The sequence below is a fragment of the Bufo gargarizans genome, chromosome 2, assembly GCF_014858855.1.
Source record: "Bufo gargarizans isolate SCDJY-AF-19 chromosome 2, ASM1485885v1, whole genome shotgun sequence".
NCBI lineage: Eukaryota > Metazoa > Chordata > Amphibia > Anura > Bufonidae > Bufo > Bufo gargarizans.
In genome coordinates this window covers 431560253-431572868 of record NC_058081.1, presented here as the reverse complement: position 1 = coordinate 431572868, position 12616 = coordinate 431560253, and the positions used below count along the sequence as shown (strand labels likewise).

The window sequence follows — 12616 nt, the reverse complement described above, 5'->3', positions numbered from 1 at the left end:
ACTGCCCTGGCATTTGAGGGTCTCCACAATCATTACATGTATGGCCAGCATTAGGAGTTTCTGCTATTCTCCTTATATTGAGCATACGGGTAATGAGATTTTTTTTTCCGTTCAGCCTCTGGGCTGAAAGATAATATGAACGGCACAGATTTCTTCATTTGCATCGATCAATGTGGATGAAAAAATCTCTGCCCAAAAAAAAAGGAGGGGAAAGGCGTCTGCCAGGACATAGGAGCTCCACCCAACATCCAAACCCACTTAGCTCGTATGCCCTGGCAAACCCGATTTCTCCATTCACATCAATCGATGTGGATGAATAAATCATTGTCGCGATTATTTTTTTTTTATATACAAAGTGTTTGCCAAAGCATATGAACATCACCGCCCCCACAGCTCATATGCCTCGGCAAACATATCTTTTACTGCAGAGGAGAAATCTCGTCTTGCAGCGCCGCATACACCGACTTTTGTGTAATCTTCTGTCAGAATGCACATCAGTGCTGCAGCTAGTCGATCGGTTGGTCCACCTGGAAGGTAAAAAAAAAAGAAAAAAGAAAAAACCAGGCCGCAACGTAATAAATGTATTAACTTTATAATAACATTTGAACGGAACATATAAACTTTATTTAACTTTTTAACAGAACGTTAACTTTTTTGCTTACCGGTGATTTTTTATTTTTTTTTACCTTTATACGACAAACCTCTCCTTCCCCATGGGACAATGTGCAAAGCGCAAATCGCCCAAAGATGTGGCGAAGTACATTATGCACTTTGTCCCATGTGAAAGGAGAGGTTTGCAGCAGCTGTGAGTGAAAGGGCCCTAATAGCCCTGTGTGCCTGTCCTGTGTAACACAATACCTATGCTAAGTGTACCTGTGTGTGGTACTTCCGGAAACACTCCCCAAAGCATAGGGCAGGGTGGTCAGGGCAGTCAGGACAGAAATAGCGGGTTTCACGCCTTATTCCACTCCTGCTACAGACACGACATCTTTTTCCCAGTGATGGTTGGGTTGAGGTACCAGCAACGACATTGGGGAAATGTCGCTCGTGTAGACGGCTCACTACACTGGTGGTTGGGGCCACGGAACCTCCTGGATACAGGAGGTTCTCGATGATCTCTTCCTGAAATTTGAGGAAGGATCCTGTTCTCCCAGCCTTACTGTAGAGAACAAAACTATGATATACAGCCAATTGAATCAAATATACAGACACCTTCTTATACCAGCATCTGGTGCGTCGGGAAACTAAATAAGGAGCCAACATCTGGTCATTGAAGTCCACCCCTCCTATGAGCGAATTATAGTCATGGACCGAGAGGGTCTTCTCAATGACACTGGTTGCTCGTTCTATTTGTATTGTCGTGCCTGCGTGAATGGAGGAGAGCATGTACACGTCACGCTTGTCTCTCCATTTTACCGCAAACAGTTCTACACAGGGCAGCCCTCTCCCCCCTTGCAAGACGGGTGGTAACGAGCCTTTGGAGGAAGCCCCGGCGACTAGGTCGCGCGGTGCCACAGCAGCCAATCTGTTCTAGGAACAAATGCCTGAAGAGGGGCACATTTGTGTAGAAATTGTCCACATAAAGATGGTACCCCTTGCCAAATAAGGGTGACACCAAGTCCCAGACTGTCTTCCCACTGCTCCCCAGGTAGTCAGGGCAATCGACCGGCTCCAGCATCTGATCTTTACCCTTATAGATCCAAAATTTGTGGGTATAGACTGTGGCCCTTTCACAGAGCTTATACAATTTAACCCCATACCGGGCGCGCTTGCTTGGGATGTATTGTTTGAAGCCAAGGCGCCCGGTAAAATGTATAAGGGACTCGTCTACGCAGATGTTTTGCTCAGGGGTATACAAATCTGCAAATTTCTGGTTGAAGTGGTCTATGAGGGGCCGAATTTTGTGGAGCCGGTCAAAAGCTGGGTGGCCTCTGGGACGGGAGGTGGTGTTGTCGCTAAAGTGCAGGAAACGCAGTATGGCCTCAAATCGTGCCCTGGACATCGCAGCAGAGAACATGGGCATGTGATGAATTGGGTTCGTGGACCAATATGACCGCAATTCATGCTTTTTGGTTAGACCCATGTTGAGGAGAAGGCCCAGAAAAGTTTTAATTTCGGAAACTTGGGCTGGTTTCCACCGGAAAGGCTGGGCATAATAGCTTCCAGGGTTGGCGGATATAAATTGTGTGGCATACCGGTTTGTTTCTGCCACGACTATGTCCAAGAGCTCCGCAGTCAAGAACAGCTCGAAAATTCCTAGGGCCGAACCGATCTGAGCTGTCTCAACTCAAACTCCAGACTGGGCGGTGAAAGGGGGAACTACTGGTGCGGCTGAAGTTGGGGACTGCCAATCAGGATTTGCCAGCACCTCAGGGATTCTAGGGGGTCTACGGGCCTGTCTGTGCGGTGGCTGCGACGGGGTAACTACTGCACGTGCCACCGTACCAGCTTCAACCGCCCTTCTGGTGCTCGCCACTTCACCATGTTGTACGGCAGTGCTGGTACTAGGTCCAGGGAGGGCTGCGCTGGTGTATGCCTCACCACGTAATCCGACAGCGCCAGCCCCACTTTGCTGCCCTTGAAGCGGATCCTGCGCAACCTGTGGTCTAGCGACACGGGGCCGGGTACGCCTGGTAGTATCAGGGACCTCAACCTCCTCGTCCGAACTTTGGGTCAGACTGCCACTGCTTTCTACAGGTTCATATTCTGACCCGCTAGATTCATCAGATGAGGGTTCCCATTCCTCATCCGACTGGGTCAGAAGCCTGTAGGCCTCTTCAGAAGAATACCCCCTGTTTGACATTTGGGCTACTAAATTTAGGGGTATTCCCTGAGACTACCCAAGAAAATAAGCAAGCCTGTCTTACAAATGGGAGGCTAGCAAAGTACCGGAGGCCGCTGCGGTTGGTAAAAAATATCAAAACTGATTTTTTTTATCGCCGCAGCGCTTGTAAAGTGATTGTGCAGTGATAAAAAAATAAATAAATTTGTCACTGCGGCGGGGCGGGCGTGGGTGAACGCACGTGTGGGCGACCGATCAGGCCTGATCGGGCAAACACTGCGTTTTGGGTGGAGGGCGAGCTAAGGTGACACTAATACTATTATAGATCTGACTGTGATCAGTTTTGATCACTTACAGATACTACAAAAGTACAAATGCTGATTAGCGATACGTTAATCAGCGAATCAGTGACTGCGGTGCGGTGGGCTGGGCGCTAAACAATCGCTAAACTACCTAACCAAGGGGCCTAAACTATCCTAAAACCTAACAGTCAATACCAGTGGAAAAAAAAGTGACAGTTTACACTGATCACTTTTTTCCTTTCACTAGGTGATTGACAGGGACAAGAAGGGGTGATCAAGGGGTTAATTGGGGTGCAGGGGGTGATTTGGGGCTAAAGTGTGTGGTGTTTGGTGCTACTCACTGTGATGCCTGCTCCTCTGCTGAGACCAACCGACCAAAGGGACCAGCAGAGGAGCAGGGAAGCCATTTAACACATTATATTTACAAATATAATGTGTTAGATGGCTTGTAATTGTTTTTTTTTTTAAATCATCCGCTTGCCAGCCACGATCATTGGCTGGCAAGCTGATGACGTGACCCCCCTCGAACTATTGCCGGCCCGCGATGCGCATGCGCGGGCCGGCTAAGTGCGTCATCTCGCGTCTCGCGAGATGACGCATCGCTGCGTGACTCTGCCTGACACTGCCGCCTCCGGACCGCGATTCTGCATTAGGCAGTCCGGAGGCAGTTAAGGGCTGTGCACCGCTATACTGTATTTTGAGACGTGGACGTGCGGTGGATTGATTTTTCGAGTGTGTGCTTGGCGTTTTGTATACCACATGCCGCTGTGTTTTCTACTGTGGACTGAGACATCTTGTTAATAGAGGTTTTGAAATTTTTAAAAATGTGCAGTAGTACAGTCAATGGAGATACAATGAAGATCAGAAACATTTTTAAGATATGTTAAATACAGAACAGCCCTGTGCTAAAGGGGCTGTGTAGAAAGTGTAGTGGCCCAACCTAATTGATAAACAATGGACTGGTGCTCACCCTGCGACACACCCAATGTCGTTCAAGGATATAATAATAAAATTTAGAATATGGGGGGCACTCAGCTATCTGGCACTGAATGGACTCACATAAAGACAATGGCCGCTATACATCAAATAATTTATTCACAAAAACTGCACAACATATAATGGATGCCTTACTGTTCGTTCCAATATTGAGCGACCATTTAGTTCAATTTGTGGGATTCTCTGCCTTGTTTCCTGATGCCCAACGTGGTCTGGACGCCACAGCGCTGTTGGATACTGAGGGCGGTATTGAATATTGAGAGCCGGGCTGACGGCAAAGGAATCGTTTCTTATACACAACGTCAAGTGGTTAAAAATGATTACGATCAACAAAATCCTATACAGGAATCGTGATTGGCACATCAATAATTCTTTTGTTTCACTGCTATTCACCAGTCACGTTTCGGGGTTAGCTTCCCCTTCCTCAGTGGTTTGCAGTGATTAATTTAAAACCTCCTTTTATATGGTATACAATCTGTATTAAGGGAGGTAACCTTAAAAGGACAAGTAACTTGCAATAAATGGACTGGAACAGACTGTCATTGTAGTTAGCTGCTGTTCACATTTGTGGCATATAAAAAGGATACACAGCTATTTCCTTAAAAAATACAACAGATTATATGATATAATTATTAATCATGCAATATATAATCATAATAAAAGTGAATAAATATAGCTTTAAAATAAAACTATAAATTAGTAAATTCAGCCCATATAACACATGTATATTTTTCATGCTTTTTCCGTGCGTTATTTTTGCGCATGGAATGCATGGAACTCATTGAATGCATCGAAAACGCTTAAAAAATATACATGTGTTACTTGGGCTGAATTTGCTAATTTATTGTTTTATTTTAAAGCTATATTTATTCACTTTTATTATGATTATCTATTGTATGATTAATAATTATTTCATATAGTCTGTTGTATTTTTAAAGAAAAATAACGATGTATCCTTTATATATGCTACAAATGTGAACAGCAGCTAACTACAATGACAGTCTGTTCCAGTCCATTTATTGCAAGTTACTTGTCTTTTTAAAGTTACCTCCCCTCATAAAGGTTGCATACCATATAAAAGGAGGTTTTAAATGAATCACTGCAAACCACTGAGGAAGGGGAAGCTAACCCCGAAACGTGTCTGGTGAATAGCAGTGAAACAAAAGAATTACTGATGTGACAATCACGATTCCTGTATAGGATTTTGTTGATCGTAATCATTTTTAACCACTTGTCGATGTCTATAAGAAACAATTCCTTTGCCGTCAGCCCCACTGTCAATATCCAATACCGCCCTCACTATCCAACAGCGCTGTGCCATCCAGACCACATGGGACACCAGGAAACAAGCAGGCAGAGAATCCTACAAATGGAACAACACGGTCACTCAATACTGGAACGAACGGTGAGGCATCCAATCCACATGGGACGCCACGTGTGACGCTAAAGAACAAGCGGGTGGATAAGCTCACCAGTGATACAATACAGCTACATAGCAGAGAGACACACTGCGACAAGACCAGTAAAGTACATTTAACAAGTGTATCTTCAACATAGTCATACTATTGACTGTTCTAAGGACGGGATTTGATACATTTTAATCAAAATGTTTATCTTATAACGGTTGCTGCTACAAACATTAAGGAGGCTGGCACACAATTCTACATCTTAAATGTGATACCCTAAGGAATTCCATATCACAATACCACGGTGGTACCATTGAATATTGCGCAATCAATTTAGTAGAAAACAGTGACATTTTAAGGTTGATATTTGGATTGTGAGCTAGTACTTCTTTTAAGGATACAGTTACTTGGAAATTGTGGGGATATTACCATCAGAAAGAACTCCCACCATCTCATACAATAGTATAAGTGAACCTTTTGATGAACTTTTTTATACATTTTTTATAAATGTTATTTATTTTAGATTAATTTGCAGGTATATATGGGGATTTATTTGTATTATATATTAGTTTTATATATTGTGTAGTTTTTGTGAATAAATTATTTTAAGTATAGCGGCCATTGCATGTAAGTCCATTCAGTGCCAGATAGCTGAGTGCCCCCCATATTTTCTATTTTATTATTAAGATAACCTTGTCTATATGCCCAGTGGATAATTCCCCATGTCAAACTACATTTCCCATACAATGACCGCTGCCTGTGTCTTCCATGAAGTCAGACCCAATACTCAACTGATCACTGTGGCAATCCTATCTGTAGACTCTCCCATAAACACCAATTTCATTCTACTGTATAACTTCATGTACTATTACTATTAAATATCAAAATAGCTCAACTTACAGATATACAGATATAAGAGAAGGTGAGGGCATGGTTTAATTTAGAATTTCTTTTTGTTTGCCTGGAATATACCATTCATCATTTATCATAATATAATTATTTATGTTGGAAATAGTTTTGTGTCAAATGTATAATGGTGATTAAAAGCTTGTTAGCCCTTAAGAATTTTCTATACTTCTGCATAAATTTGACGTAAAACTACTTTAAACTGTCATATGTCCTAAAAGAAGATGGGATAACCAAATACAAAATATGAATAAAAATTATTAGCCTTAGTTATATATTTATTGAGGTAAATGGTCCACTATCACATATAAAAATGGAAGAAGTATGTCAATCTTTAGAATTAACAGATAATTTAAAGGTATGATTAGAGTCAAGTGTCTTCAACCAATGGGATGACATCAGATGACTTTTTTTTTTATCCTTTCCAGACTTCAAAAAATTGGAGTCACTCCTGAGTGCATCGGATGCCACAGCCACCACATTTCTGCTGTTTAAAACAGCATACACCGTGGGATAATAGCTGCAATTGGCAATAACGCTGATCGCATACATTTAACCTTTCAGAGGCCGTGGTTAATTGTGATCACTACATCTGAGATGGCATTTCCTGGGAGTGCTGCTCTGAGATTGGGAAACTTGTTGGTTGGTTGTAATAAGCTGAAGCCTGTACGAGGCTACGAGGACTATTACAGGTATATTTAAGTGTAGACTTGCAGGTGGCAGTATTGCAATAGAATATACTAAATTACACATACACTACTGTATGAATTCACAGTAGTGTATGTGAGAAACAATCTAATGATTGCATGTGTATGGCCCCTGAAGGGCTTAAAAAAACAAAAACAAATATTAAAAAAAAATGTAAATATTGAAATTCTAACCGTCCCCCTTCTCCATAATAAAAATAAACAATAGCACTACCACATCTGAATATCTCTACGGTAAACGCCTTAATGAAAAAAAAATTATATAAAGATTAAAATGATCAAAAAGGCATAAAGACTCCAAAATTGTATGAGTATAAATTACAGCTATCTCTGCAAAATAAGGGCCTTCACACAGCTCCAAAATGGTATTAATAAAAACTACAGATTACCCAGCAAAAAATGAGCCCTCATACAGCTTAAATATAAAACATACAGACTTAAATATAAAAAAAAAGTTAGCAAGGTCAGAATATGGTGATGCAAAGAAAACATTTATTTTTTCAAATGTTTTAAAAAAATTTCAGTATTAAAGCTCAAGAAAACAGAATTTCTATAATTGCACTGACCCAAAGAATGAAGGTTATAGGTCAGTTTAGCATAGCGAACGCTTTTGAAACAAAACCCATAAACTGTGGTGGAGTTGCGTTTTTTCCCAATTCTACCCCATTTGGATTTCTTTTCAGCCACCCGCCACATTGTATGCAACATTAAATGGTGCCAGTAGAAAGTAAAACTTATCCCACAATAAAACAAGCCCTCATACAGGTATGTGAACGGAAAAATAAAAAAAGTTATGGCTCCGGGAAGGACAGTGAGTAAAAAACGGACAGTAAAGGGATTCTGTCACCTCATTTTCGGTTATAGAGCTGCGGACATGCATGGCTAGATCGCCGCTAGCATGTCCACAATATACCGTTCCTATAGGGCTGTGTACTTTTATTTTGTTAAAAAAATTATTTTATAGATATGTAAATGAGTCTTGTAAGGTGCCAAGGGGCTGTACAAACTTTCCTGGTGCCCAGCCATGACCCTGTGAAGGAGCTCAGCATCGCATATGTCCTCCGAATCTCCTCCTTTCGACACAGTTAGATTGCCGTAATCTCGCGATGCGCAGTTCCTTCCCTGAGGCTGATACCAGCACAGGGAAGGAACACTATACCTGCACTGCGCATCGCGAGATTACGGCAATCTAACTGTGTCGAAAGGAGGAGATTTGGAGGACATAGGTGGTGCTGGGCTCCTTCACAGTGGGACATGGCTGGGCACCAGGAAGGTTCGTACAGCCCCTTGGGCACCTTACAAGACTCATTTACATATCTCTAAAATCATTTTTTAAACAAAATAAAAGGACACAGCCCTATAGGACCGGTATATTGCGGACATGCTAGCGGCGATCTAGCCGTGCATGTCCGCAGCTCTATAACTGAAAATGAGGTGACAGAATCCCTTTAAAGCATAAAAAAAGGAAAATTGCAAGTTCCTGAAAGGGTTAAAGAACAAGGATGTATCAAAGTCTGATGTTCACAACATTTTTGTGGAATTGTATCAGGGCACGAACAAAGGACGAAGCCTGGTGAGGCAAAACACGTGTCGAGATGTCAGTACGTGGGATGACATTCCAGTTTCTGCGAACCATGTCATTGAGTTAGTTTTAGACCTATTATGGTTAACTTTATATTTATGGATGGACAAATAAGGGCCATGAAGTGTATATATGCCGCGGAATTGTAGAGACAAGCATATGTTCCTATTGATATAATACTTATTTATCGCACCAGATATATATATATCTAGGTGCAATTTATGTATTTTTGCTATTAAAAGGTAACACCTGCCTGTCATTTGTCTAAAATTTGGGCAGCTGTTGATATTTTTGGCCTTCTGGTACTATCCATTACAATTAAGGTGGATTTATAGTGAGCCTTTATATGGATAATATATTCTCTTCATTGATAGTGCAGTGTTAGGGCAATATTGTATGGGTGATTATTACGCTGTCTGCTAATGTGCCCCATATATATTTTCTGTATTGTATTTCCATCGTGTTCGCTTTCCTTCTAATACCTGATCAATACTATGAATTTTTGATAAATAAATATTTTTGTCTAATTTTACGATATTATTCCCATTGATCCCTTTTCTTTGAGTTTGGTCTGTGTTTGTAGATCTATGGGCGATTTTGTTAAGTGATGAGGTTCTTGTAGGTTTTTACGAACAAAGGACATGTCTGAGGACCTCAGAAGTTGTTGCTCATTGAGTCTGGAAAAGATTACAAAAGCATCTGTAAGGAGTTTGAACTCCACCAATCCACAGTCAGTATATGTACAGTCAGATTATGTACAAATAGAGGGAATTGAAGACCATTCTTACTCTCCCCAGGAGTGGTCGACCCACAAAGATCATAACAAGAACAAGGTCCATGAGGTCACAAAAACAACAAGGTTACCTCTAAGGAACTAAAGGCCTTTCTCACATTAGCTAATGTTAGCCCCTTCCTGACTGCCGCTGTACATGAAGTCTGCTTTCACACAGCAGACACCTGGGGCTAATGTCTGTGATCAGTAATAATGCTGATTGCAGACACTTAACTCCTCAAATGCTTTGATAAATTGTGACCATGACATCTAAGGGGGGCTTTTGGGAGAGCCGTACGTTACTTGTGGTAGCCTTGGTCCCTCTGATGGATCTGAGGCTACCACAGCAATAGTTCCTATGGAGCCTCTAGAGCAGTGATGGCTAACCTCCAGCACGTCATATGTGGTGAAACTACAACTCCCAGCAAGCTCCATTCATTTCTATGGAGTTCTGAGAACAGCCAAGCAAATGTGCATCTTGGGAGTTGTAGTTTTACCACAGCTGGAGTACCGAAGGTCAGCCATCACTGCTCTAGAGGAATGCATTGAATGTCCCATAGGCTGCAATATTAATTCATTGCAGTCTATGGACAAATGATCTAACAATCTCATGTTCAAAGACTAAAGGGAGAAAAAAATAAAAAAGTTTAAAAAAATATATATATATACAATTGAAAAAAATTCTAATCACCCTGCCCCCACATTAAAAATCACAAGAACTATATAATTGTATCTCTGTAATCTGACTGATCCAAAGAGAAGTATTATATTCAGAGAGAGGAAAAACTCTACATTCCAGCATAAAAATCTCATCCCCTCTGTGAAACATGTTGGTAGTATTATGGTTTGGGCCTGTTTTGTTGCATCTAGGCCCGGATGACTTGCTATCATTGATGGAACGATCAGTTCTGAATTATACTAGCAAATTCTAAAGGAAAATGCAGCAAGACAATGATTCTAATCACACAAGCCGTTCTACCAAAGAATGGTTAAATAACAAGTTAAAGTTTTGGACTGTTCAAGTCAAAGTCCTGACCTTAATACAATAGAAATGTTGTGGAAGGACCTGAAATGAGCAGCTCATGGAAGGAAACCCAACAACATAGAGTTGAAGCTGTTTTGTATGGAGGAATGGGCTAAAATTCTCCCAAGCTGATTTGCAGGACTAATCAACAATTACTGGAACTGATTAGTTGCAGTTGTTGCTGCAGAAAGGAGTCATGCCAGATACTGAAAGCAAAGGTTCACATACTTTTGCCTCTTACAGACATGTGATATTGTGTAATTTTCCTCAGTAAATGACTAATATTTTTGACTCATTTGTTTGATTTGGTTATTTTTATCTACATTTAGAACTTGAGTGAAAATCAGAAGTAGTTTTAGGTCAAATGTAGGCAGAAATATAGAAAATTCTATAGGGTTCACAAACTTTCAAGCAGCACTGAATTAGCACAATTACCACTACTGACACATGTGAGCCCAAATATGTTGAGCTATTATTACTTAAGTGACTCAATATATATTTAAAACTAGGAATGAGCGAACTTGAGTTTTCAAGTTTGGCGCACAAGATTCAGGTTCGGGTTATCTAAGAATTCTGTTATGGATTCCGCTACCACGGGGTCAGACCCCATCAGACCCCCATTCCTCCTCAGATCAGATGCCCAAGCTCCATCTGAATGGGGATGAGCTGCTCTTAGGCCACATGATCAATGAACATGTCGTCACTTGGCCTAGAAGGCTCACAGGTGTCTTCTCAAACAGCTGATCGGCGAGGGTCCCAGGTGTCAGACCCCCACAGATCAGATACTGGTAACCTGGTACGTGCAACACTATGATAATCACTCTGCACTAGATCTATAGATGTCATGACTCTACTTGATATACAGTATATTACATTATTGATACAATGATGTATCTTCTGGGTTTTTTTTTTCAGATTGTCCAAGGATTGAAGACCATCAAGAGCATCCCCTTTCCCAAATAATACTGAAACATATAAAGCAACAACATTCTGAGGAATATGATCTTGAATTCAGAACTTTAAGGAGTGAATAAATGCTGTATCTGTTTAGCATGTTTCCAGAAAATAAAATTAAGTTCCTTAACAACTCTGTTAACTGTTGTAGTCATCCAACGGTTTAAACTACTGTAATTGAAAATTATAAACATATCTTATGTAAATGATGGTCAAACAGTAGAGCATGATATAGACTGCGTAGCAGTAGATCTTAATGTTAGGCCTCGTTCACACTTCAGTGTTTGGTCAGTGATTTCCATCAGTGATTTGTGAGCCAAAACCCGAAGTGGAGCCTCCACAGACATGAGGTAGAAGGGAAAGATCTGCTCCTGTTCTGTGTTTAGAGTTCCACCTAGTTTTGGCTCACAAATCACTGATGGAAATCACTGACCAAACACTGAAGTGTGAACGAGGCCTTAGATCATCAGTTTGCCATCCTGACTTTTACAAAGAATTTGCCTGCTTGTTGTAGGCTCATGTTAGAGGGTCAATGTCAATGCCTTTTTCTAATAAAAGGCTATTAGATGGTGTAGCTCCAATGTACCATGAGTGCAATCCAGCCAGAGAGGGTGCCAGCCTTTTTTCTGCCTGCAGCAAAAATATTTAAATGAGTTCTTGATATTTACTACTAAAACGAAAAGAAAAGAAAACAGCACTGGGCGCTACATAGCGTAGTGCAGTAAACATGCAGCTTAAATGGTATTGCGCTCACTTTGTAGGGCTGTGATAAATTACAACCACTGTTACAGCATAGAGAAAGGGTAAAAAATCCATATTATGGTTAGCAGTAGGTGTCCAGGATAACGCTGTGGTATTAACCAGACGTGGAGAGGAACGTGCAGCAGATTCTGGTAGATCAAAGGGTACCGCAGTAGAAAACATATATACAGTATGTATATTTTCCATCTGAACAAAGGGGACTGTGTCCCCAAAACGTGCTATGATTTTATAACAAATAAAGTTGGGATTATCATTAAGTGGTTGAGCAATGGAGTACTTTCTTTTCTACTGCGGTACCCTGACGTTCCCCAGAATTTGCTGCAAACTTTTGATATTGACCGGTAAGGTGCAGGGATTTAAAAAAAAGCTTCCTTTTCTTCCGTTCCTGGTCCCCACTGGACCAGCAAGTGTGACATACCATCT

At 41.2% G+C, this 12616-nt stretch overlaps 1 protein-coding gene across 1 annotated transcript in view; it reads left to right on the top strand.

The window, feature by feature from the left end:
- The window catches only part of STING1 (stimulator of interferon response cGAMP interactor 1), a 59368-nt gene extending 47801 nt beyond the window's left edge, over positions 1 to 11567 (top strand). Inside the window, exon 7 of the mRNA XM_044280924.1 lies at positions 11393 to 11567. Coding sequence (XP_044136859.1) covers positions 11393 to 11511 — 119 coding nt within the window. The 3' untranslated portion in view covers positions 11512 to 11567. The remainder of the gene's footprint in view (positions 1 to 11392) is intronic.
- The last annotated feature ends 1049 nt before the right edge of the window (positions 11568 to 12616 follow it).